The 26,158-nt window shown below is 43.0% G+C and overlaps 1 protein-coding gene across 3 annotated transcripts; it reads right to left on the bottom strand.

Annotated features, from left to right (window-relative positions):
* Positions 1 to 1,415: 1,415 nt before the first annotated feature.
* On the bottom strand, positions 1,416 to 25,713 carry RNF2 (ring finger protein 2). Of its 3 annotated transcripts, none has more exons than XM_055724609.1 (7): positions 25,592 to 25,713; positions 8,930 to 9,018; positions 8,393 to 8,553; positions 7,043 to 7,258; positions 5,937 to 6,209; positions 4,638 to 4,809; positions 1,416 to 3,654 (listed from the first exon to the last, which is right to left on the bottom strand). In XM_055724609.1, exons 2-7 carry the CDS (start codon positions 9,014 to 9,016, stop codon positions 3,553 to 3,555), a joined length of 1,011 nt encoding a protein of 336 aa, XP_055580584.1. In that variant the 5' UTR covers positions 9,017 to 9,018; positions 25,592 to 25,713; the 3' UTR covers positions 1,416 to 3,552. The 3 variants fall into 3 exon arrangements, with proteins under 3 accessions (XP_055580584.1, XP_055580583.1, XP_005443376.1); XM_055724608.1 differs by lacking the exon at positions 25,592 to 25,713 and adding an exon at positions 25,117 to 25,316; XM_005443319.4 differs by lacking the exon at positions 25,592 to 25,713 and adding an exon at positions 12,469 to 12,802.
* Positions 25,714 to 26,158: the final 445 nt, after the last annotated feature.

A 26,158-nucleotide genomic window follows, 5' to 3' on the forward strand; every position in this document is an offset into this window, starting at 1 on the left:
CAGCACAGCAGTGCAGAGCGCTCTGTGCCCAGCAGCATGACCCAAAGCTGTTGCGATCAGCAATCCATATTGCCATGGTTGGCTGCTAAGAAGTAAATACAGGAGAAGAAAAATCAGAATAATGCAGGTGTTGGTGGCCAAGGTTCCTGCTGATTCTCTTGAAATTCTTAGAGCTGGCCGATGTTGTAGCACGGAGCTTGAGCTGATACTTGGCATAGTACTTTGCCATGCATGCTGTGCCACCATCACTAATGACAAACCCTCAGCATGCCACAAATCTTTGTTGCACTGAGGTGTTAACTGCAAGTGGCTTGTGCTCAACAGAAAATCAGAACTGAGTAAATGCTGGAACCATTAGGGTACTGAAATCAGTGTTAGGTTATCAGCTGACCAGCATGCTGGAAGACAAACACCAGAGAATGATGGAAAACGAAGTTTTGGGATATGATCTAGTTACCGGTATGGGTAGTACAGTGGCACCTCTGATGCTTTTTAGCCGAGGAGCACGTTTACCTACCCGCTGCATACAGCACTGAGCCACTGCCCGTGAGCGCTCTGGGTGTTTTCTGTTTAGCTGTGATTGAGGGAAGCTTTCTAAGAGAGTTAAAGCTGTTCAGAGGAGGCTCTGAAGATCAGTGTCAGCACAGCGAGCAGCGGGAGTACAGGCAGAGAGAGGAACCTCCTGCAATCAGAGATGGCTTACGTTCAGTACATCTCAAGAAACCCTATGCTTACTGTACACAAGCATTGCCTCTTAACTCGAGGTGCATCCTTCTGGTTAAAAGTTGTAGTAGCTGTAGAAATAAAACAAGGAAAGGAACAGAACATGACTTTTTTTAACAAAGTACCTTAGCCCGAGTGATTTGTTAGTTACCCTACACTGTTTTCTGCTGAAGCTGCTTAACAAGTTCAAGGCAGCCAGAGTTGCTGGGGTTAACCCGAGTGCTGTGAAACCCCTTGACGCCGCTGCTCGGGCTACAGGCTCCCACTGGCACACCAGCACCTATGACTGGAAGAGCTGCTGTCTTCTCTGCGCCTCTGTCTCATTCAAAGCATGTGATGCCCAGGGGAGTTCAGTCATTTTCAAGGGACTTTTAACAGTGCTCCGGCCAGACGCCTTGCATCCATGCTGGCGGAGGTCAGCTGTGCCTGCTCGCCCTTCCTTCTGGCCACCACAACCACAGCAGCATTAGCAAACAAAAGCTGTCCAAAGGGCTTGCTTTATGAACTGTAAGAGGAAGCAACACTGGAAGTTCCAACAGGTTGTTGATAACATTTTTGCTTTTATTGTCAATTTGAGAATGAGTTAGTTGGCTACTAGAGCTATTAGGCTAACCCATACCTAACATAGCATGGCTTTAAAAGGTGGAAGAGTAAAGTCATTTTGAAAATAAAATAGTTTATAGCACTAAGAGTCACAGTGCAATCAATGGTTTAATCAAACAACTACATTATATATATATAATATTTAAAGAACATAAATATTCAGTAAATTCACTACAACATGAAAATAAAAGCTTCACATTCTCCCACGCTTTTTAAAGAACTGGGGACAAAGTGACAGACAGCTCCTAGACAGACTGCTCAGCTTCACAAACACCTCTCTTGCTTAAGGGACTGGACATTACCTTAGCTATCACAATGGGAAGGTATGCTGCAACTAATCTAGAAATTTCCCCATAAATTTTAAAGCGTTTATAATCCCCCACCCCCCAGATTATACTTAGTGGACATGCACTACTAGTCTATACAATGCAACATTTCACCAGAAAGTCATGAATAACGCATGTCATTGAAAGCTGCCCCCTCGGCATTCTGGGGCCTGGAAACTGCCATTTCATGTCACACACAAAAAAAGTTTCCAGTAAAAGGAAATTATAAAAGTTACTCAAAGAAGCCTGTGCAGTTTTCACATTGGGATAAAGCTGATCTGAAACATCAGTTGGAATGGACACATTTTTACAAGTGCTAAGCTTGAAAGACAGAAGTGATGGAAGGGCATTTCCCTCCCCAGAGAATCCCCAAGCATCTGAATACTTACGTACCACATGCCAAAACCAGTCTTAACTACAGGCAAGACAAAGAAGGAGCACAACCGTACGGTTTAAAGTATATTCCCACCTATCATAGCAACTTTTCCTGCTAGCTTCAGGTGCAAATGGGTGAAGGCTTCATCAGCACATCAGCAAGTCTTACAGCAAAGGGAATCTCATGGTGGCGTCATTTCCCTTAGGACACAATGCCAATAGGTAAAGCAACCCCCAGTAAGTGACAGCAAGGTCCAGAGCAAGGGGAGAGGAATTTAACATGCAAATAAACAGTAGCTACTGGACTTTTACACAACAGCCTACTGCCAAGTTTTTTAAAACTTGAACCTAAATTTAAGACACTAAACGGTAAACTTTGTCAAGTACTAAAATCATCTTCCAAAGTGCTAAGCCACATTTGTTAAAGCTATGGGGGAAAAAAAAAAAAAAAAGAAAAGAAACAAAACAGAAACCTAAAATCTTTGAGCAGCTTACAGTTGAAGTCCTCCCTACTCAAACTGAAGCCCAGGTAAGTTCACAGCTGGGGTAGCAGAAATTCCACAAAGCAAAGCATTTCAATGTTGCATTAAGTCTGTGTGCTGGAATTTTGGGGATTTGCTTTAAAAAAAAAAAAAAAAAAAAAAAAAAAATTTCAGGACAGTTCTTTAGAGAACATTCCAATACATTCACAATGCAAATTTGTTATTCTAGGGAGCAGAGAACTTCCAAGAGATCATCTTCAATGAAGCCTGCGAGGACAGGGTAACACTGCAACAGGGCCAGACGGGAAACTGCAGAATGCATCAAGATTGGTGTGTTCGACACAGGGAGGAGTTACGGGGTTAGGTTGTTGGGAGTTTTCTCGACTGAAATATTCGTTAAAAAGCAAACCAATCTCATAAATCACCTTGCACTGAAGTGTTAAGCCCAGTAAACGGCAAGGTTTTAAAAGTGTCCGCTTTCTCACTACAGCTCTCTTCACAAGAAAATTATTAATACATCTTTTCTAGGGAATCGGATTACCTCTAGCTGCAAGACTATCAGAAATCAATTCTCTACCAATCTTTTATATGGACAGCCATTAGCAAATTACAACATTTAACACATTCCTTGGCATATGTTACTATTGAATAGACTTACTCAGCCATCCAATGCTCAATACTTCACAGAGGCTACTATAACTGTGTCAAATGTATTAGAAATCCAGATTTACCTGGACAAAATTAAGACATTCCAAACCGGAACACTCGTTCAGTTATCATGCATTAGGAACAAAAAAGCATGTCAAACACTGGAATGCACTGGAGAAGGTCATTTAGTCTCCTAGGGAAAAACCAAAAGCCCAAACCAAAGACTAAATTAAATACAACCCAGAATACTGTCTAATCATATTAATAAGTATACTGAGAGAGCCTGAAGGCATCATGTGTATTGTCCATGAAGATAATGGTGGTGCCTTCTTTTTAATATTAAAGAAGTCATAGCTATAAAAAGAGTTAGTCCCATCTCAGTTTTCCACCACAGCTTATTTATGTTCCTTTGTTGGTGCATAGTACAGTTCCATGGGTTTGTTCACTTTCCAGTACTTCTCACTGACCAGTTCCAAGGAAAATGACCCATTTAATACCTAGAAGAGAACACCAAAACAGAAATGAAGTAACCGATGGCTTGCACGGGTAGTGCTGTAGAAACAGACTACGTAAATCGGAGAAACGTGCTGAACTTGGAGAAGTCGCCAATAATGTGGCACAAGTTACTAGCTAGCCACTTGGCACCAAAACCCCACAACGCAAGCGATTCTGAACTGCTGATCTCACTAAAACAGCACCAAAACACACTTCTGCAAAGTGAGTATTAGTTGCAAATAAAGTAAACTTCAGTTTTCCTCCTTCCGCTCTCTCTACAGAGGGAGTAGTAGTGTATTTACACCAAAAGCATCTCTGCTTCTAAGGGACAATCTGTAGTCGTGTCTGAAAGCTGTTTGAAACAGACTTTTACTGCAAAGCATTTGCCCGTCTCTTTAACCAGAAGACTTTTGTTCAGATAAACGCCCCAGCCAAGAGCAGGCTCAGAGTTCAATTTCACTGTGATACTGCCTTGCTGTTTTATCTGTGTATTCTGAAGTCAGCAACCAAGAGGAGGGATTCTTCCGTTAAGTGTACTCACAGCTGATACACAGTAGAATACTGGAAGCCTACACAGACGTGGAGAAACGCCACCTAACAGTAGACGCCTCCTGGTGCTACAGCTATCTGCTTTTGAAACAAGAGCCTCAGATAAAGTAGTATTTTTCCTCTTCCATTTTAACTGTAAAACAATGGCATGAGTCAGCTAGTAGTTGCTGGCATCCCTGGATTTTCCCCCCCCCCCCCAAGTAATTTATTTCCCTCCTTTTCTACTAACCAAACTTTTGCTGTATAAATTTTCCTAAAAAGCAATTGCTCTGCTTCTAAATAAATCATGGTGTTACGAATTCTACACCTAAAACATGGTGTTATGAATTGTACACCTAAGCCAACTCAGGAGAAGTCCAACTGAGTGGATTTTAATGGAACCTGTATCAAAGATGGCTGATGCTCAGTTTTACTCTCGGTTAAAAGTTCTACTTACAGTGAACTGCCCATTGGCGGTAGCAATGTAAATGGTGTACTGCTTCTCACTGGCTGTGTCAAGGTTCATCTGGTTTGATTCTCCTTTGCTACGAAGCTCTTCCAAAGCCAGTCTCACAGCTAGGTACTTGGACAAGTGATCAACGGTGGCATTGCCTGAGGTCTTGATGTACCTGTGACAACAACCACAAAGATAATCAGACGTCTGAGTTGCAGGTATGGGAAAAAGACATGTGGAACACCCCCAGATATTAAGCATCAAGCGTGAAAAGGCCTTTGAAGACAGTTCACAGACAGTGTTAATTGCTTTCACCCAAGACACGCAAGCAACTTTGCAAACTATTGTTCCAAAGTGCCCATACATATTTTTGACACTTCTCCCACAGGCCTTCCTGCTCTTTGTAGAGAGCACAGCACTACACTGTCATCTGCTCAAATTCAAAAAACCTGTAACATGTTGCCAAGGGGTTTGAGAACTACTCATGACTGCTGAAATCTTCCAAGCACAGATACAGTCTGAAGTGCCTGGACAGAAAACCCTAAGGGGCAAGCTACGAACATGACACACTGCACCTCTGCTCCCCGTTACTTTTCCTTATTGCCTCACTAACCATTCTCACTTCAATTATTCATGCAAGAATTAAAGGCTGGCAAATGCTGCAGAGGCCTCTCCCAGAAGCTTAGCCTTCCTTTTGCCTTTCATAACCCCCCCCCCAGAACTCCCTTGCAATTCCAAACCAAAAAAGAAAAGCTGGCTGAAGCGTATAATGTATTTCTAAACACTACAGAGATGTCTCATTAGGAGAGAGCACCAGGAAGAGACCTGAGGAAACTCCTTGAGACTGCTCATTGCTGTAATCCAAAATCTGCAGTCTGTGCTTGGACTGGATCATGAAAAAAATGCCAGGAAAAGCTTCCAGCGTAGAAATCCCACTGACACAAAGCTCTGAAAACTGCTGACACTTACACAAGGTTTGCTTATTCCCAAAGAATCTTAGAAAAGGGACTGATATTATACCATCATCCTAGCACCTGCTGTGAACTGCAACACTACAAAACCCTTAAAAATATATCTTTATTGTGATCAAAGGCTTAAAACAGATTGTTACTGTATTTTGGGTAATAGTTGAGCAGTACCATCTACTTGACTTGGAGCAGAAAGAGGGAAAGAGTGCATATGGTTAAACGTGATGTGGTATGACTAAAGTAAATTGAATCTAAAAAGCCCCAAGAAGCGACAGAAAACAAAAGCACCAAAAAATAACAGCAGAATAGATGAAGAGGAATAGGAGACATTTACCTCGTCTGTGCGCTGTCATCATTCTCCATGAGGGTTGGATGAGGCCTAAAAACTAATTCGATTTCACTAGCACCATCCATTACGGGGTCTATTGCCACAGTTGCGTTGTTATTGTCCAGTTCTAGCCCAGAATCATCCGATGTTTTGGTCCTCTTATTACTAGGCCCTGCTTCCTGATTGCTGTGTGTTGAGGCATTGCTACAGTGGGAACTGTCACCGTTATCTTCCGCTCCACTGCCATTCTCAATCTGTTGTTTCTTGCCCCTCTGTAACCTGGTCAGAAACAGGTACAAATAAACACTAATTGCACTCAGAGTTCACCCAACACAGGCCCACAGGCTCGTACAACTCCTCCCTCTCCCGGTCCCCACCAAGCCAGAAGTCAGGCATATGCACACACAAGCACTAAATGTTTCTTCAGAGATATTTAAAGTTTAAAAAAGACCATAATTCGTTCTTTCTTATGAAAATATACTCACAGACAAAACTATGGATTTTTTCCTATCCCTCAAACACCTTTTAAACATGTTGTAAGAAAATTTTTAACTTCATACAGTTATTTTTCAGGCAACTTCAGACCATTACGTTGATCTAAACATGAATCCACAGGTGATTAAAAATATAAATCACACCATGATTCAGCATGACATGAAGTTTGGGGCTTCTTTCCCAGATGGCTCTCTTAGGTTTAAATGCATCCCCTGGATTTCACTACTGTGTAAAAACCATATATATTCCAGCCTCGTGAATTAAGTCACAACTAAAACCTAAGCTCTGGTATTAAGTGCATTTATTTGCATGTAAAGGTAATACGCTTGTACAGGATTCACTATATTACAGTTTATTTTTGAAGACGTGATAGCTATAATTTGGCAAAGCTAGGCTGAAATGTCTACGTCAGGCTGCCACAGAAGTGGCAGGGAGCAATACAAAGGTTTCTATTAGTAGAAAAAAGGTTAAAAATTATTTTGCCCAAGGTTACAAATTAGTTTGGCAGACTTCAGAGCAGAGGAATATCAAGCTATACAGGGAGTGAGGACAGACAGTGTATTTTTAGTGTTAAGGCAAACAAGGTTACCTGTGGACAAGTGACATGGATTACGTACCTGTTCATGGCCTGAATCTTTAATCCCTCCTCAATGCTGTGACTTAAAGCTTGCTGGTTATTGTGCTTGCTGATTCTTGCTAGCACTCTCTCCTGATGAGCTTCATATTCATCTCGGCTTGGATAAATTTTACTGATGAGAGCATCAAAATTTGGATCTGGTCTCAGTGATCGTTTTGAAACTAGTTTTTTACGACATGTGGGACATTCTTTGTTGCTGGACATGAACAAGAAGGAAGAAAACAATACTAACTCCCCTGCAATAACAAAAGCCTGCCCTAATGCTGCAATTCATAGTCAAAGTGCTCACTAAAACTTGATATTTACAGTAAATCTGGAATGGGGCGTCTATCTTTTGACAGATCAGGTAGGTACAGATATTTAAACAGAAACCCCAAACATGTGTCTAGTTTTCAGATATATGTATCTAAACTGTATTTAGACCAAAGAGTTCAAAAGTTCCACTCTGCAAACTGCTCCTTCCCTTAACCGTCTGGCTGGATTTTCACCAAGAAAAAAATGCATGTCTAGTGCAAATGATACTAAGGCATAGTCTTTCTAACACACAGAGAATAAAAGAAAGATTAAGGAACTATTCTATAGTTCAAGTACTAACTACTGGGAAAACTAAAAAGCCTTGTCCTTCCTACCATTTTGTTCTCATTTAACTAAAACATCAGATTCACCCAATTTTTTTGCTGTAAGAGGAAGAGGCCTCCGTAGCTGAAACATAGATGTCTACTGCTGATAATTTTCTTGTTTCCCTCTAATGTATTCTTGCTAATTACTCATCAGAAGTTACACAGGCACAGCAAATTAAGTGTGACCTCTGACCACAGGTAATTGCCATTATCAGAAATAGATAACTGCAGAATTCTATAGCTTTTGGGAAATATGGACCTGTAACTGAAGAATACAAGAAAAAATTGTCCTTTAGCATAGGCTGTTTTGGTAGTGAAGCTTGAAAGCAGAACTACTGCTGAAGGGCCACACAATTTGACATTTATTATTAGGAAAAGGCAAGACTAATTTTTGTAAGTAATGTAGGTGGGGTTTTTTTGCTTTTACTGGATCTTAAAAAAAAAAAAAAGAAAAGGAAAAAAAAGAAAAAAGAGGTTTTCAACTCCTTGCAAGAAACAAAATTATGGGATGATTTTTCATGAGGAAAAAGCCAGATCTGGATCTGCCGCAGCTGGCTGAACACACAAGAGTGAAATACAGAAGATGTGCAGAAACTTGCAGTGCACAGGCAAGGAACTGCTCCCCATCAGTACCCAGGACTTCAAGGATTTTCTCAATCACATTTTCATCTCAAGTGAAACCCCTTTTCCCTGTAATAATATTTACATACCCACTCCTGAGGGCTGTAATGATGCAGTCAGCACAGAAGCGATGCAAACATTCTTTTGTCGTCATGGTGTTTTTTAACATATCCAAACAAATGGGACACATCAGTTCACTGTGCAGGCTCCTGGGCGACACCACTATTTCCAAGCCATCGGTGATTGCTTCCTAGTGTAAAACAACGTAAAAGTTCTTTAATGGAATTTAGTAACTGCCTCACAAAGATTGCATGTTGTACTATTCTTTTAAAGAGAAACATAGTCAAAAGACAAACCCAGACACATATATAACCACGTAAAGCACACATACCCATACTGCTAAAGAAAGGGAAAAAGAGGCAAAGATGAAACTTTTTCTTTTAACATTATGGGAGAGGTTTTGGTTTGGAAAGACTTTTTTTTTTTCTTTTATATATTCTGTCATTTAGAATAGGCATTTAACACTAGTCCTAAAGGAAAAAGAAAACCTTAAACATCAAGCTTCACATTCTACAGAGTATAAAAGAAAGCCCTGCCACAAAGGCCAGCTCTCAAGCACGTATTACCTGAGGTGTTCTTTGTAATTCGTACAAACTGAGCTCCCATGTTTTGCTTAAAGGTTGCGTCCCGTTTGTCTGCACGGCTTGAGACATGGCTGGGAAGAAAAAGAGAAACAAGTTGCAGAGTCCCATACATCTGGGGGCAGGAGCCAGCTCCGCTCCCAGGCAGGCTCCTCTGGCCAGCAGGGAGCCCCCAGGTCTACACAGACACAGCAGTCTCTGTGCCAACAAAGCAGAAGCACAGGGGGAACACTTGTTCATCCAAGTACCGGGCTCCACTGTATGCCATGCGGATAACTCCATGCCCAACACCCCTCCAGAAAAATTAAGGCAGTCAGTCAGCCATGAACACTTTGTGAAAATCAATTAAGGTTGTTAAACAAAAGTGACATAGAACTGAAGGCCATAAAACTTTGGCTGTGTGATGTGAAAGCTGCAAATGCCACCTGATGCGGAAAACATCCATAAAACATCCACTTACAAACGTGCATACGGGTCAAGTACAGTCTACTTCCTAACCAAGTGGAAGGTCCAAATTGTACACACACACAGAAAACCAGCTAAACACGTTCACTGGAAGCTCACTATACTGCCTTTCTTTTTCCTCCTGAAAATGCATCGCTAGGGGTTAGCACAAGTTAGAGAACGCTGGAAGATTATTGCTGGGTCATTTCAACCAAGAGGTTCAGTTTTTCTGAGTCCTGCTGGGCTTCAGCAGATGTACACCTGATTTGCAATGACTTGGGGGACAAAGTCAGAAGTTTTTAAGTTTCAGAAACCCGAATCATACACACATTACTAGGGGTTTCTCAATTTTCTTTTTTTTTTTTTAATCAGTAGTGGTAGACAGGCATTCCTGGAAATGGACAGAGCTAGAACTAACCGCATCAACAGACGACTGATACACTCCACAACCACTGCTGCAGAATTTGCTTACAGGCAAAGGCACACATCACCTTTTCATTAAAAAAACCACACACACACACAAAAAAAAAAAACAACACAGAGAAACCATCATGCTTTCCCATCCAAATTCTGGGATTATCATATGAGATGAGGCAAAATGACCACACATGGTCACCATTGATGTGAAAGAAAGTTGGGTCAAAACGATAGAAGAAAATGATGTTTCTGAACAGAAAATGTTTTCACACTGGGGAAGAAGGAGCAATCTTCCCCATCTCTCAAAAACTACCTGCGTTAAGAAGAAGGAAAATGTATCCCAGACTGTGGGCTATGTTTAAAAAAATGAATGGAACCATCTAAGAGGCAAGCTTGCAGTTGCAGACATTTCTACTAGGTGGGAAAAGCAGAAGCACTTTCTTCCTTTTTTATCACTTTCATTTTTTTAAATCTAGGTTTGTATTTCAGACCCTTGAAATCAGCAGCCAAATGCAGATCCTATTGTCATCTACCAGATACATTATAATCCAGTTTTTGATTCATCAAGCTCTACATGAAAGGGTCAACCTCTCTGGAGAACAAGGTTACTTTATAAGCTTTAATTAATTGTGGAGGGAAAAGCAAGAGAAGCAGTGCAGCAAAGATTATTATACCTACTTTCACCCAAGCACAGAAATTAGTTTTCTTACTTTACCAAAAAAGGTGGTGGTGGTGGTGGAAGCCTGACATGAAGTAGCCACGTCCACTATTACGTCTAATAAGTAATAAGCATCTGAAGAGGCATCAAAAGAAATAATTAGGAGATGACAGACTGTCAACTCCAATTTTTACTATATAAATATTGTGCCCTAAAAATACAGTTTACTTGTCACAAGAGACATGTTTCTCTGTGTGGATCAGGAAAGTAAGATGTCCAGTTAGGACCTCACCTCCCCACGAAGAGCGACGTGCCACCACAACCCTGCTGCAGGCTGCCAGCTCCCAGTCTGGCCAAGCATTGCACTGTCCTGTTAGAATTCCAGGTATTTCATTTAAATTATTCAGAGGTATGAATTTAATGATGGTGTTAAGTGACACATCTCAGCAGAGAAGCAATGTTGAGAAGCGTACTAGTGGCAAAGAAAGGAAATAGTATTTCTCTGTGTTCTAATCTCCCCTGTCATTTAAGGTAATTCTGGGAAGTCAAGTCCCCCAGGGTGAGGACTTTTGTTATGTGTTGGTGCCACTGGGTTGTTCCAACAGAGACCCAACATTATTATTCTGTGTCTGCACTGGATACTACTCTTGAGTGCTTTTAAAGCTGACACATTTAACTATCATTTCAGCTACTGGAAGAAACTCACACAGCTGCTAATCATTCACACCCTTCCCCAAAAATCTGCTGAAGCATTCAGTCAGACTGCAGCAGATTAAGACAACTAAATCCCAGTAAATCCAGCCTCTCTTAAAAGAGAACCCTGCTCCCAACATGATGCAACTCCATCACAGTAAAGAGCCCATCAAAGCGGCCCCAGGTAAAGAGATCATCGCAAGCACAAGCAGTATCTTGCCCAAACTTGCACGCTTACACTTGCTGACACAGAACGGCAGCTCTCCAGATGCCAGACTGTCAGCAAACCTATTAATCTGGAGAACAAGTGTCTTAACACTATCATTTATTTTGCAACCTTCCCTACAGGCCTGAGGCTACACTGCAGAAGACAGGGTACAAGTGTCATGATAAATAATTGACCATCTTTATTTTAATGGCTTCTAATCCAAGATGCTGAGTGCTTTATTCTCACCCTAAGGTCTGCAGTGATAGCAGTCTCAGATTTTAAGAGGAAAAATACTGGCCTTAAAGCTAGCGGAAAGCTGGAGAGATCCACAGAGTGCGCTTTATCACTAGCAAACACCTCCTCTGCCCCTGGTTTGTATGAAGTCAAAATCTGAGGAACGCTGGAAACATGGTCAATTCAAACCTACTGAAACATATTAATACATATTCAACATTTCAGATCTTTTCCACTTTATAAACAAAGACAATGGGATCTCTTCATAGGTTACATGTGCCAGCATTAGGAGCAATGTGAAGTCAGATACCCCTGTGAGCCTTTCATCATTAAGTTTTTGCAAAAAACTTTAACATATCATGACTTTATACTTTCTATCATTTTTTTACCTTTATGCCTTGTTTATACCCTCTGGATATAAAAGGAAAGCAACCAGTCAAATGATGACAGGGCGGTATGAAGGGGAGAAGCCACATTCCTGTAGGCAGATCAAACATCTTTCTCCCAGAGCCACTAACAAGTACTAGTTGTTGTGAATTATGCTATAGCCAGAGGGCTACTCCTGTCAGCCATTAAAAAAAAAAACAACAAAAAAACCCCCTAACCAACAGGGACACCTGCAGTCCTTCAGACCAACTCGGTCCTCAAGCACAGTAAAACTCCAGCACAAACTTTGTAATTACAGAGTGCGCACATCTGTCACTATCAAAGCAAGAGCCACCTGATATAACCAGAAGAACATATGACAAATCTGAGAACCAGAGATGTTATGAATCTCTTCAGGTTTGATTCCTTGTCATTCCCCAGCTCCAAAAAACATACAAAAAGAGGGAAACAAGCTAACATTTAGCATTTAGTCATAAAACTTACCTAGTTGCTTTGTGTCTTTTACAGAAGAAAACCAGAAGATTAAACAGGGAGATGGCTGAAGATTATCAGAACATGTAGAATTTTATTCCTTTGTACCCAGGATGTTTCTCAGTTCTCCACATTGCCAGAGCATCAAAACCAAAAGAAAACAAGATACACCTGTGCTGTTCTTAAAGCGCTTCGGAAACTTTTGATTGACTTTTAGAAAACCAAACTTTATCCCCAAGTTAAATAGCTCCCTAACTAGAGCTGTGAGATGAGTCTGCCAGCTTCAGTAAAGAGCATCGCATCACTTCATTTGAAAGCCTTGCTATTTAAGCCTGATTTCCTTGGAAAACAGGGCTTATGCAATCTTGTTCTTCGTGCTCATCCATCTGTAGACTATTTTCCAAAATAAATTTGAAGACAAATGGCTGGGGCCTAAAAACATTACAACAAAATAAGTCTTGTTCCTGGAGAACAGGCAGACAGTTATAGGAAAAAATCACACTATGAAGGACTCCATCAGAAAAGGCCCCTCTCTGACCTCCTGCCTGCTTAGTGACCGGGGAATTTATGCTGGAGCGTCCTTCCAGCATGCTTAGAGCAAAACTCCAGCAGAGCAACATCCACACTTGTCACACACCACATCCACTTTACAAGCTCTTATAACTGAAATACACTTATTTGCTCAAATGTAGCTGTGAGTCACAGGAGACTGGGTATTTGGGTATCCCATTCCTGAAACCATCCAGTAAAAATAAAATCCAACTGGCAGCAAATACACCTCGGAACAGTCAAGCGCTGCAGGCAGGCAGGCTGTACTGGCTACAAAGCAAAAGAGAAGCTCAGCAGCCGCATCACTGCTCCTGCGCTGCCCTACTTTACCCTTTCAGAGATCTACCACCCTTAGATTCACCAATGTATAATCACTCCTTAATCTTATTTCTCAAAATTTGTCATTTGTGAAAATTCAAGATTTCCTTAGCTCTAGCTTGGAACTTAACTTGATAGCGGTTCTGCTTTAACCAGGGAGCAGGGGACTTTCTACTGGACACCAGAGATCCCACACAACCGGAGTTATTCTCCAAAACGCTTTGCAGTGTCTATTGTAGCCCAGGCAATGGCTAAAGTGCAACTGCATGTGTGGTTGTGTCAGAATACCTTGAGATCACAGAAACGGTGGAATGGTACCAAGCAGCTGGAACAGCTAACCCACAAACACAGCTCAGGTGTGGCCACAGCCATACCAGCTGCCTTTTAACTCGCACTCGCCTACTGATCTCCAATACTTTCATGAAAAAACACTTTAGAGGGAAAAAAATTGCACCAGGCTCTTTAAAAAAATAATACACACATTTCTACACAGTATTAAATCCTTAGAAAGTGATTTTTGTTCGAAGTTTTAAAGGTAAATATTTAGACTTAAAACAGTAAGAGAGTTAGGCTTCTATTTGGTATGCCAAGTTCAACAGCACCTTCAACCATTCCCATTTTTTTTTTCAAAGGATTAGTTCTTGTAAAAAGAGGTATCATAGTGCAGTTACTTGGAAGCTTAACAGGATTAGAGTTTTACGTTTTACTCTCTCTGATATTGTGACTAGCATTAAGGACAAATTGCGTATTTTGACAAAGTATTCAATTCAGTCATTCATTTCAATTTGTTCAGTTAAAGCACTCTGATATTTTTTTTTTTTCTGCTTTTACTTTCTGCCTAAGAGCTCAATTTGGGAAAAAAAAACCCAACCAACCAACAAACCCCATACAGTTCTGAATAGACAGACACTATTTGAAGGGATTAATCTTCACTGCAGTTCACTAGCAGCTCAGATTACAACTGGATGTTAAGCAATCTAGGACAACTAGTACTAGATTACAATCTAGTACTTTTAGTATTCACTCTTTTCTGAAGTTATTTTTTTCTTCCCTAGATGTCAAAATCCCTGGGAGACAGCCGAATCAGGTTCTGGCCTGGAGCTCATTTTGTTCCCAGCTCTGAAATTAACTGGTCGATGATCCTGAACAAGTATGTCACCGCGTTTGTCCATGCCTCCCCTTCCTCTCCTGCCTGTTGACTCATATCGTCACCACTCCTCAAACAGCCTCTTTGCAAGTTTATACCGCGCTCACTACAATTACATACTGATCTCAAAAAGGGATAAACTTGAGAGAGGAATGTCTTGCTCAAGTGTTTTTAGTTCATTAGCTATCAGTCCTTGTCCTCCCAATATCAAGTTCAATGTCACAACATCCCTTACTGGGAAGATCTTCACTTCTTTCTATTTGCAAGTTGAATCCAATATTATGTTTGCCACGTGTACAATCGTCTTCTGACACAATCAGTCATGATTTATGCTAGCAACAAATTCAAGCTCATTGATTCACGTTCAGAGTTGCAATCAAAACACAGTGCCTCTGTAGTGCAGCTCATCTCCAACATGGAAGGCTCAAGTTGTCAGTCCTGAAGACATCTAAGAGATAAGATATGGTTTGGTATCCATCATTATCTCTTACAGTCATTAAAGCCCCATTTAAAATCTTTAGGAGCTTGTGCTGTAGACTCATACCATGAGCCAGACATAAAGCAACAAGTACATAACCTACCAAAACCAAAAATGAGAACCTATTTGTCATGGCAAAAGGCATATGGACAGAGTAAGCATTGATCAGTACAATTCACACGAGAAACTAATTCTCTACTGGAAGCATAAAGCTACAGCAAAACACTCACTAATAAAAAGTCTCTCCAGACAGGTTGTGGGATGTCCACGCTCGGAGACAGGCACACTCCACTGGATGTGGCCACGAACAACCTGATTTAATTGGCCCTGCTTTTACCAGGAAGTTGTATTAGATGATCTCTGGAGGTCTCTTCCAACCCCAGTGATTCTAATTATGGGTTTATCTCATGATCGGAAACATTTTTACTTAGTTTTGCTGTATAGAAAGTGAAACAGCCAAGAAAAGCCGATGGCAACTAACAGTAATCAACGAATAAACCACTGCCATAATAAAAAGCTGAAGAAACCTGATCTACTCCACACACCTTTTACAATCTATGTGGCTGACTATGACCACACAAACATCCTCCTTACCCCCAAAAGAAACATCAGAAGGGACTACAGTGACCACTAGCTTTATACAAAGTAGAATCCATTTGTTTGAACTGTGTGAAAACAGCAACAACGGAATTAGAACTTCAGATACCTAGTATGTTATAGAAAATACCCATCAGGTCTGCCTAAATTGGGAGTTTCTTCTGTAAACACATGATATAACCGCATATTTAAGAAAAAGAACATTTTCCTTCGATATCTTCTAAGAACTTGTGGAACCAGCAGTAAAATTCACAACTAGGTATTTTTGTATAAATTGGAAAATTAACAAATAAGGCCCAAAACACTACATGTTTTTTGAGAATACACTTTCTCTCTCCTGTACCCACATTTAAATAGACCAACAGCAAGCAAAAATGCTTTGGGTTTAGACGACCTACTGAAAAGTGGGTCTCTTGAGAGCTGAAGGGATCTGCCCAAATTTAACATTTGTAGCTGTTAGAATAGGGCTGTAACTGGTGACGGATTAGTCAATCTGCAAACTTACGAGGGTCAGATACAGATTACAAAATAAATGTTATCAAGGCAATAGTTTCAGTTACTATCACAGAACACCTAGAAGTACATTCATGGGCTAATTTCAAAATTATTACCAAACACTGTCAGTTAATGCTCTGCAGTACTGTCAGTGAACTCCTTTGTAAATGCCTACTACATTTAAATATGAGGGGTTAGCTCCACTTACACAAAGCCAGTGTTTAAAATACTTTTGTACACACTAACTAGAAGTCTATCATCTGCAAAGCACAATCAAAGCCAATTAAAAGACTATTAAAGACGCCAAATTAATAGAAGCTATGAAGCTGAAACTTCAAACAGCAATTACATGCTCCAGAAGTCAAATCTGATAACAGATAAAAAATATTCACACCATGCTTTCCACCCTTACAATATATCAGCTTGCAAACAAACATGTCCTTGGACTGTATTTGTGAGACAGAAACACTGAACTAAAGAAAAAACAAACAAACAAAAAAACAACAACAAAAAAAAAACCCCAACAAACAAACAAGGAGCAAGAAACCTTGCTAGAGCTTGTTGTTACATGCTCCATGAAAGACACAAAATCAGCACCCGGCAGCTCCAGGAGCAACAGTGTTGCTGAGAAATAAGGATCAGACTCTTCGCAGGGCATCGCCCTCGGATCCTGAACTGGGCTTTGACTGTGCGTGTTTAAAACCCCCCGCATCATTACAACCCTAATCACAACCTTCACTCCCCCCCCCAGATCCTCACAAATGCCAGCACAGTCCTCCTCCAGCTTCTTCCCGAACGCCCCAAGGCAAGGCAGTGTCACCCTTCTGTCCCCCTGCAACCACCCAAAGCCTCCCAGGCGCTGCAGGAAGCCTCCGCTCCTCCATGTCCCTCCAAACCTACTGCAAAAGCAAAACTCATGCCAACCCAGACAGAAACCCATCTGCCTCCACCGCAGATTCAGCTGCTGCCCTTACACTTTTCCCTGGACAACTGCACAAGGGTACAAAGACCACATTTTCCACTGTGTGAAGAAGGCAGGCATTATAGCCATTAGCCATAGGCACTCATATAGTTAATCCTCTGTCTTTTTTCCCTAGATCTATTCTGAAGGGGTTCGGTATTTCATTCTTACAGAGCAAACCTGGAAACCTGGTTTTGAGCTAAAAAAATAAACAGAAACTAAGTCTGAATAAAAATGTACAAAAATAAAGAATGGCTGGGACTAGCCTGAGGCTACGTTACTGTAAATAATAATGTGTATTAATGCAGGCCATATGACTGTGGTGCATGTTACGGTCGATGTTTAATGTGATTAAACAACCTAAAGCAGGTCTACCCTTTCACTACTTTAAGTCATTCCAATTTCAGTTACACTTGAAGGATAGCACCATGCACACTGAGAAATCAACACAATGTGATAACCATTCTGACAATCCCATTTTAACAATGTTTGCTTCTGGTTCTTTGCCATCCTATTTTCCTGCTTTATTTACAGAACCATAGAATAGTTTGGGTTGGAAGGGAAATTAAAGATCATCTAGCTCCAACACCCCTGCCATGGGCAGGGACAAAAGTAAATGAAGAGATTAACATTCATATGTTTTGATCTATTATATCAATATAGCCCCACTATGGCTGAGAAAACAATTTAACTATAATAAAACCAGAACTATTTGTACATACATGAATGCCAGATGTTCCCCACACTCAAGGTTGTGCCAAATTCTACATTTAAAATACAAATACAGCCTGTTCTGTATGAAAAAACAACATATTCTCCTTTTCTTAGTAGTATTGTGTCACCAGAATGCGTATTACAAGTTTCAAGTATGCATTTCTACAGGCTGCTTGGAAGCACATGATCTTTAAGACTGTTTGTCAGATTCTCTCATTTTCCACTTAAAACTGAATCTAGATTTCTAAAAGTGTGAAGCTTACTGAAATCCACTGTAAAGGTCACCCTAGAAAGATCAATATTTTTTCCTGTTATCCCATTACTTTCAATAACAAAGCTTTTCATCTGGAAGGGACGTGACTACATGAGAAGTTATTTGATGGCACTCAGCACTGGAAGTACATGAGAATTAGGGAAACTGCATTTATTCCCGAAGCAAATATTATAAAGCTCTGCATTTTCAGATGGTCAAACTGAAAAATCCATTTTTTGTCAGTCTATGAACAGCAGTTAGTAAAGAGAGACAACCTCATTTCTGCCCTAGAGCACTACCAGGTGTGGGGGGCGTGTAGGCTGCAAAATTAATTCAAGACCACAACCTCAAAAATGTCCCAAAGCAGCCAATAAAACTGAGGAATGCAAAGAAATCTGAGGCATCGTCGCAGTTCAACTGCCTCAACAGTCGGTAACACTACAGACACTTTCCCAACATGACTGTCCCTCTCAATCACACTGGTTCTGAGTTTTTCATTTTCCTGACAACTAGTCCCGAACTCCCCATTTTCCTACAACCTGCCCCATAAGCTTAACCGGCATTTCTCTTCAACACACACAAAAACCCCAACCCTCTCTCGAACATGAAGTAACGACACCTAATGCTGTGACTATCAAACATCCAGTAGGCTACCAGACAGATGACATCCGACAGAGGGGAAAGAAAGTAACACTGGCATTTCTGAAACCCACTAGCTTTTGCTAGCACATGGTCTTTTACAGTTTCTTCACTGTATTTATTTTCCTCAAGAAGAAAGCTTTTGCCTGGTGCCTTAAGACATAGGATCTTTTTATGCGGTTAATTGCCATTCACAATTTACTGGACCTGAAATGAATTGATCCAGGGAGTATGGCAGCATTTCCAATCTGGCCGTCAAGCTGCTCATCCTGGCCTTTAGAAACCTTTGTGCTGTGGCCTCATGCAAACCATCTGCTATACATATGTACATCTATGGAACAATTTAATGAATCTAATGTTAATACAAGTGACCGAAGAGGGAAAATCCTCCCATTTTAGAAGTTAAGAGCATTAAGGAATTGAAAAAAAATCCTACCAAATTAAACTTCTGATCATACTCAAGTGTGTTTAATCACAGTGTTAAGAACAGTCATTTATTGGATGTAACAATAGTAATTGATTTTAAATTGGTGCTTCTCTGTATATTTATAGCAGTGAAGTGTAACAGCATATCAGCACTATATGTTCAAGTACATTGCTCTTACGTAGTTGATGCTCAAATCTGAGTTTATTCTATACAAGTTCTATATTCCATGCAATGAGCATCAATAGCCTTTTCACACTGCCTCCTGGATCGCTCCATTACTGTCAATAATCTCAGTCCTTAGCGTTCAACATCTTATTTACGGTTTTGTATCATACCCTCCTGGGCATCTCTTCAGCTACAAAAACTGGAATACATAAAATTATCATACTGTTGCCAAAGAACTCCCTCTATATCATGTTAGCTACCTCCAGGTAGTCCGGAATTCATCCACCTCCCTCTAGCTGTCATACCTACAAATGCTCAAACTCATCACATTTCAAAACCAGGCTATTTATAAATCAAAAAGCTTAGGTTGCGGGGTTTTTTTTAATCTCAGAGGGATTAAGTAGAAAACTCTTCAGTTTTTGGTAACACCAAAAAAAAAAAAAAGCAAACATTGCCCATTGTTCTAATGCAACAGGTAGTAAGATTATTTTAATTATTAAAGCTAAAAAATCCTGGTACTTACCCTTTCACACCATCTATACCTCGTGAAAAGTGAGTGCTAAAATACGATAAAACATTAATGCCTTCTGCCAGCAGCCAAAACGAATCTGTTACAGGAACAGTACCTTTTCACTCTTGATGTGGGTCAATAGATCAGGCAAGCACTTGACCTCAAACGTGCCGAAGACCTGCACCAACAACTCACATGAAAAGGAAAACAGCTATCACCAAGCCATAATTTAGCCCTGTGAAGTAACAATATTAAGCAGAACTCTGACACTCTGACAGAGTGAGCACAATTGCTATTTTCTCTGTTAGTTGTTAAATTTTATGCAGTGTTTCTCGTTTTATGAAGCATGCTACTTATACTGTGTGTATAAGTGAGTTTTAAAAAATGAAGTTCTTAAGCTCTTTCAACCTTAGATTTCAGAATTAATAACCAACTGTGAAGGAGAAAAGCAAAAATGCCTTTCTAAAACCCTGCCTAAAATTCATTTCAGTGCTGTATCAGATCAGAGCAGGAAGGATAAAGGATTAAAAACTTTTGGGAGCAAACAAAAGTAAACCTTCAAACACCAGAAAAGTTGAATCTGTCACAGCAACTAAATACATACGAACAGGCCAGGAATGATACACGTTGCCTTAGGATATTCTTAATCAAACAATTTTTTTTTTTTTCCTTTTTAAAATTCATTCTCTAGTAGCATGTTTATAGTGCACTGGACCTCACAGTACGCAGTAAAAGACTGCATTTACATGGGTGTGACTGTATCAAAACACCATGTACCCTGCTATTGTGCAGCGCACCCCCTCCCCACAGAATTATGCTTGGGAACCAGTGCTTTTGTTTCTACAGTACTTTCTTACCCTCACAGCACTTCTGGCACATTTTTCGAGGCTAGCCAATTCCTTGCCCTCTCTCTGAAGTAACAGCTGCTGAAAGCAAGAATTGACCACTCCAATCAACAAGCTTAAGTTTGATCACTTCAGTAACCCTGTTGTTAACCTTTCAGTTTGCCATACATTTTAATAGAAATCCTATGAAAGTACTTGCACTACAATTCAAATTATCTTTCCCATGCCCACAAATGCCATTAACAGTTCAGCAGCAAAGGTTAGGTCTCTGGAAGACAGATCTTCTACTTTTAGTTTTTACACTGCAAACGTGGAGAAACGCAGTCCTTGACTGGTGACTGCTGGCAGAAATCACTTCTACAGCTACAGTTACACCAAGGGAAAAACCAAACCAAACTGAAAAAAAACCCCAAAAAACAACAACCCACAGCTGTTTTTTGCCTGACAGCTCAACCTACTTTTGGTGGTGATAATGAAACACACTGATTCAATTTCACCTTCAGGACTTTGCAGTTTTAATACAACACAGTGCTCACTCAGATCAAAAACAACAAAACCAAACTCCTGCCAGAGGTAAGTGTAGTCAAGGCTTCCAGGTTCCCTCCTGGCAGCTGTGGTGTTAGGCACCACCAACATCAAAAACCTGTACTTTGACTGCAAACACGAAGATTACCACGATGTTAACAAACAGGAGCTACAGAACGGATACATTACTTCCATATTTAATCTGTTAGAATACTCTTCAGGGCTGCACCTCCTGCTCCCTGCCCTGCGGTGGCTCTTCCCACCCACAGATGCCCCTCCTGAGCCCAGCTTGCCAAGACAGTCTGAAACTGAAGGCACATAGAAATGATCACAATAGACCCTGAACCGCAATGCTTGAGGAGCCAGCACAGATCTGCTTTCACTTCCATCGGGAACCCAACGTGTGTTTGTTATTTTGCATTCCACCAGCAGAAAACATAAAAGCCTGCTCATCAGCTTCTTGGACTACTGCTTTGGCTGCTTTGTTACAGTGCTACAGGATCCAAGATGCTCCTAAACAAATTTTAGGAAACATTGTAGAAGCTCAAGCCAAATATACTGCAATTCGGGTATACTGCTCTCCTCGGGCTACTGGGATCACGTCAAATGAGCCACTTCATTATCCTTCTCTTCAGCATACAACATACTTACTATCCATCACATTTATTAATATAAATGGCAGTAAGCAGTAATATTTTCATGAGTTTATATTGTGGGAGAAATTCTGAGAACGTCAGATCAAGATGTATGTTTGGTTTTCAGTTTTTCCAGAGGTATGTTAAATAGTCACAAAAATTTCTCACCTAGTTATCACCGTGAAGCTAGCTAGCCACAACCAATAGTGATGTCATTTTTTATTCTCTTAATGAGAACAAAAGATGGCTTGGTTATTAATAAACAGAAAATAAACTCCCCCGCAACACCTGTAGAGACAAAAAGAAGGACTCAAGTCATCTTATGTATGATTGACTTAATAGCTATTATGTCCTGGTTTCAGGACATAAACATATAGAAACAAAATTGTTAATTTGGCAGCCAGACAGCTTTCATCTAAAGCTGGGTGACAGCTAAGAATAAATTGTGTTTTAAGAACTCTCTCAAATAAAACTGTACATTTTGTAAACAGTACTACAGGAGCAGTACTTACACAGTTTAAACCCAGTAATCATACAAAATTGTTTAACGTTATCCCCGAGTAGTGAAGAGTAAAGAATGGATTAGGTTTTTAATTAGTTAGCTGAATACTACTGCTAACTCCCAGCTGTTTGCAAGAAAGCTCCACATCCAGAAGCGGGGAGCGGGCAGACAGGGATAATTCCTAAAATATTTCTCCACTGCAACAAGTCTAAACAGCTCCATAATACTGAACGCTGCTCATTCCTCAGAAAATTAAGAATTTAAGGTCAGCTTCAAAGGCCAGTTATTTTCATCAACAAGCAGAACCAAGCTGGGGCTCAACAACATCCCTTCTCCAATCTCTCTCCTTCCTGCATCATTAATAAACTGATGTCCTCAGTAAAAAATAGGTAAAGGGTATTTAGGCAAAAAAAAAAAAAAAAGAAGTGGAAGGAATCCCTTTACTCTGATACTTCATACATGTTCTTTGAACTGGTGCTTCATTAAGAGCAGACCCAGTGCTCCTTTTAAAAAAAATACAACTGAGCAGTTGCAAACTTACATCTCATTTTTTGAAACTCCTTTTTCCCCCACCTTCCCCTTGCCCCTGCATTGCATTCTTTTTGTCAAGCAAGGGAAAAAGAAACATTCAAAGCTGAAGAAATTCACAATCCCAACATCTATTTCCCATACAAGACTGATGCCTTTCCTATAAGCACCAATCATATTTCTATTTAACAATAACACAGCCCTGAAAATGTCAGAATTCTGCTCTCATCAACCAAGATGCCCAACCAAGTCTTTATACTCAACATACATCGTTCTTAAAACACAGCGTCATTGATAAAGGGAGACCCATGCAATTTATTTCACTAGCGCTCGTGTACTATTTCAACTAAGACACGACAGGCAGTGCTTTTCTTGGCAGCTACAGCAGGGCTGGTGCTTCAAAGCTTGGAAGCAAAAGGTCAAAATTTTAGCCACTGAAGAAGTTAAACTCCTCCAATGCAAAATCTGTGTCTCGCTATTATTATGAAGTTGAATGCAGAAATGAGGTATTTATTAAAACACTGTAAATACAATTCACAGGGTCAATGAGGTCTAAAGATGTTTTAAACTTGTCATCACTGAAGTGTATTGTAACGGTGCCAGATCCAGCCACAAAGCTTGCTGCCTGACACTGCAGCTCATGCTAACATCTGTCCAGTGAAAATTCCTCCCATCTCCAAACTGACAAAGCTAATCCTTCAAACAAGTGTATCTTTTAATGCAAAACACACTGCTTATCGATATCCACTACTTTCAAAGTGAGCGCCCCTGTCTTAGCTGACAAGTTGAATGCCAGCTCTGAGCTTGACATGATGTATTAAAAAGTCAAATTATCTCATTACAGAAGTTTTTAATGAAAACACAGATGAATACAAATGAGAGAACCTCTGCAGGGAACTCCTATGACAAATTGAGTCTTTGTCACTGAATGAATGGCATATTTGATTAAAGAATTTTCCCCAAGCAAAAATAATTACCCCCACACACCAGTCACATTTTTTTTTTCAAATGCAAGCAGTTTCCTTTAATCCTTAAAAGCCTGTGTGCAATGCATAGTTATTACAGAGAGCTACAAGCACTTCCAAACAGGACTGGATTACAATTTATCATACTGGAAATCACTAGCTGTCCTCTGGATTTCTATGGATTTAGGCACTTGATCCAATTATTTTTCCATAGAAGATGGTCTGACAAACAAACAGCTTAACAAAAATCCCAAGAAGCAGAATGTTGCTCAGTGTTCATTTCATATACAGAATATGCCATGGGGCGGGTCCCAGGAAGGCAAAGGATTTTGAAGAGCTAGCTACCACAGAGTATAAAAGTTGGCAAGAAACAGGTGCTAAATTCACATCAGAGTGAGAGCGAGTGTGAAGGGATGAGACACATCGACAGCTCCCGACACAGTGTTTTTCTCCACCTGATGCCCTGCTGGAAGCGATGACATTTTCACAAGAGCAGCCAGGTCGTTCCCAGTACCAGTTTACCAGCATCACGCCTTGCGAACACTGTTCAGCACAGTGATGCACACGGGCTTTAAGAGAAACAAAAGACTGGGAACGCAGAGCAATAAATCACACCAAATACTGTATTTTAGTCAGCGGCAATTTACAGAAACGAGAATAACGGCTCGTGATTCTCTTCTGCGGCTCTCCCTTCCCAAGCAAGGCACTGGGCAATGCCTCGCTCCCCGGTCTGGTGTTAGCTATGCGGCTGTGACAGGCAGCTGTGCGTGGTACCTCTCCCTGCAGCTTCCAGCGCGTGCATGTGCACATACTGCCCCCCCCCATATATATATCTATATATACACAGATATATTCCCGCACCGCCGGGTCTGGCGGCCACACGCCGGCCCCCGGGAAGGGCTGAGGCTTGCGGGGCTCCCCGCGGCCCTGCAGCACCGCCGAAGGCGCCGGGTTGGGGGGCACCAGAAGGGGTCGGAGCTCGTCCCAGGGCCCCGCCGCAGCCCCCCAGCCCCCTGCATGCGGGGCCGGCAGGCGGGGGCGAGCGGCCCCGGCCCGGACCCGCCGGGGGGCTCCGGGCGAGCGGAGCCGCCACACGCCGGGGCGGGCAGCGCACCCACCTGCGCGGCCACTGCCCGGGCGGCGGAGCCCGACGGCGGCTGCTCCCGGGCAGCCCCCCAAACCCGGGGGGCAGCCCGCTGCGGGACACCCCCGCCCCGCCATAACAACCACCTCACGGAGGCGCAGCCCCTCCTCCGCCTCCCCCGCGCCGGGGTCGGGCACCGCTGCCGGCACCAGACACCCCTCCGGGGCAGCCTGCCGCAGCCGGCGGCTCCGCACCCTCCCCTGTCCCGCTAGGGGGACAGACCCAGCGGCAGCGCCCGCGACCGCCCCGGCCCCGCGCTCACCGCCCGCCGGGCTCCCGCCTCAGGCCGCCGCGCCGGGCTACGCCGCTGCCTCCCGCCGCCCTCTCTTGCCGGCGGTGCAGCCGCAGCCCCAGCAGCACAATATGGCGAGCGGCAGGCTCCGCAATGGAGCTCGGGAAATAGAGGGGAGTTACATATTCATGGCCGGGGCTGGGCAGGGGGAGCGCGGATGGGGCTACCGAGACCGGGCCGCCCAGCGCCCTCCTCCCGCTCCCTCCCCGCCGGGGCGCGGCGGCGGCTGGGGGCCGCTCGCTCCTGTCCCCGCCTCCCCGCACCGCCGCCGCGGCCCCCTGCTCCCCGCAGCCCGGCAGCGCCCGGCCCGCGCTCCCGCTCCCCTTCCTCGGCGCCGGCGCCGGGCGATGCGGCACCGAGCCCGGCGGGGCTGCCCGCCGCCGCCCTCCCCACTCAGCCCGCGATCCCTCTCCGTTCACGGCCCGCGCCGGGGCTAAGCCCTCACCCCTGCCCCGAGCCGGCGCCGCGGGCCCGGAGCGGCTCCAGCCGCCCGCAGTGTCGCCGGCGGGGAGGGGTGCGCGCCCTGAGGTAAAGCCGCGGTGGCGATCGCTGCGATCTCATGTTTTCCACGGCGGCGCCGCCGAGGCGGGGACGGGGACCGCGGCGCTGAGCCTGCCGCAGCCCCCCTGCCCGCCCGGGAGCCGGCGGTGCGGCTACCGCCGTGAGGAGCGGGGCGGCGGGATGGCGGCGGCCGTGCCCCTGCCTGGAGTCCGGAGTGACCCCAGCAGCCGCTGCCGGCCCGTCGCCAGCTGAAGCGATGGGCTGAGGTTCTGTCTTCCCGCCAGAGCGGGGCCACCAGCCCCGGGGCCCAGCGGGCCAAGCGCGTGGCCTGTGGCTGGCCTTTGCCGGGCCCGTGTCCCCGAAGGCGGCCGCGGAGCTGCGGGGCGCCTGCTGGCCTTGCTCCGGCCGCCTTTCCGAAGAGAGGGCCACGCGTGCCGCCCGTGGCCCAGTGGCGAGGCCGGACCCCCGGGCAGGGTTGGACCCTCAGCGCGGCACCAGGCCCGACTAACGG

The sequence above is a fragment of the Falco cherrug genome, chromosome 12 (assembly GCF_023634085.1).
Source record: "Falco cherrug isolate bFalChe1 chromosome 12, bFalChe1.pri, whole genome shotgun sequence".
Lineage (NCBI taxonomy): Eukaryota > Metazoa > Chordata > Aves > Falconiformes > Falconidae > Falco > Falco cherrug.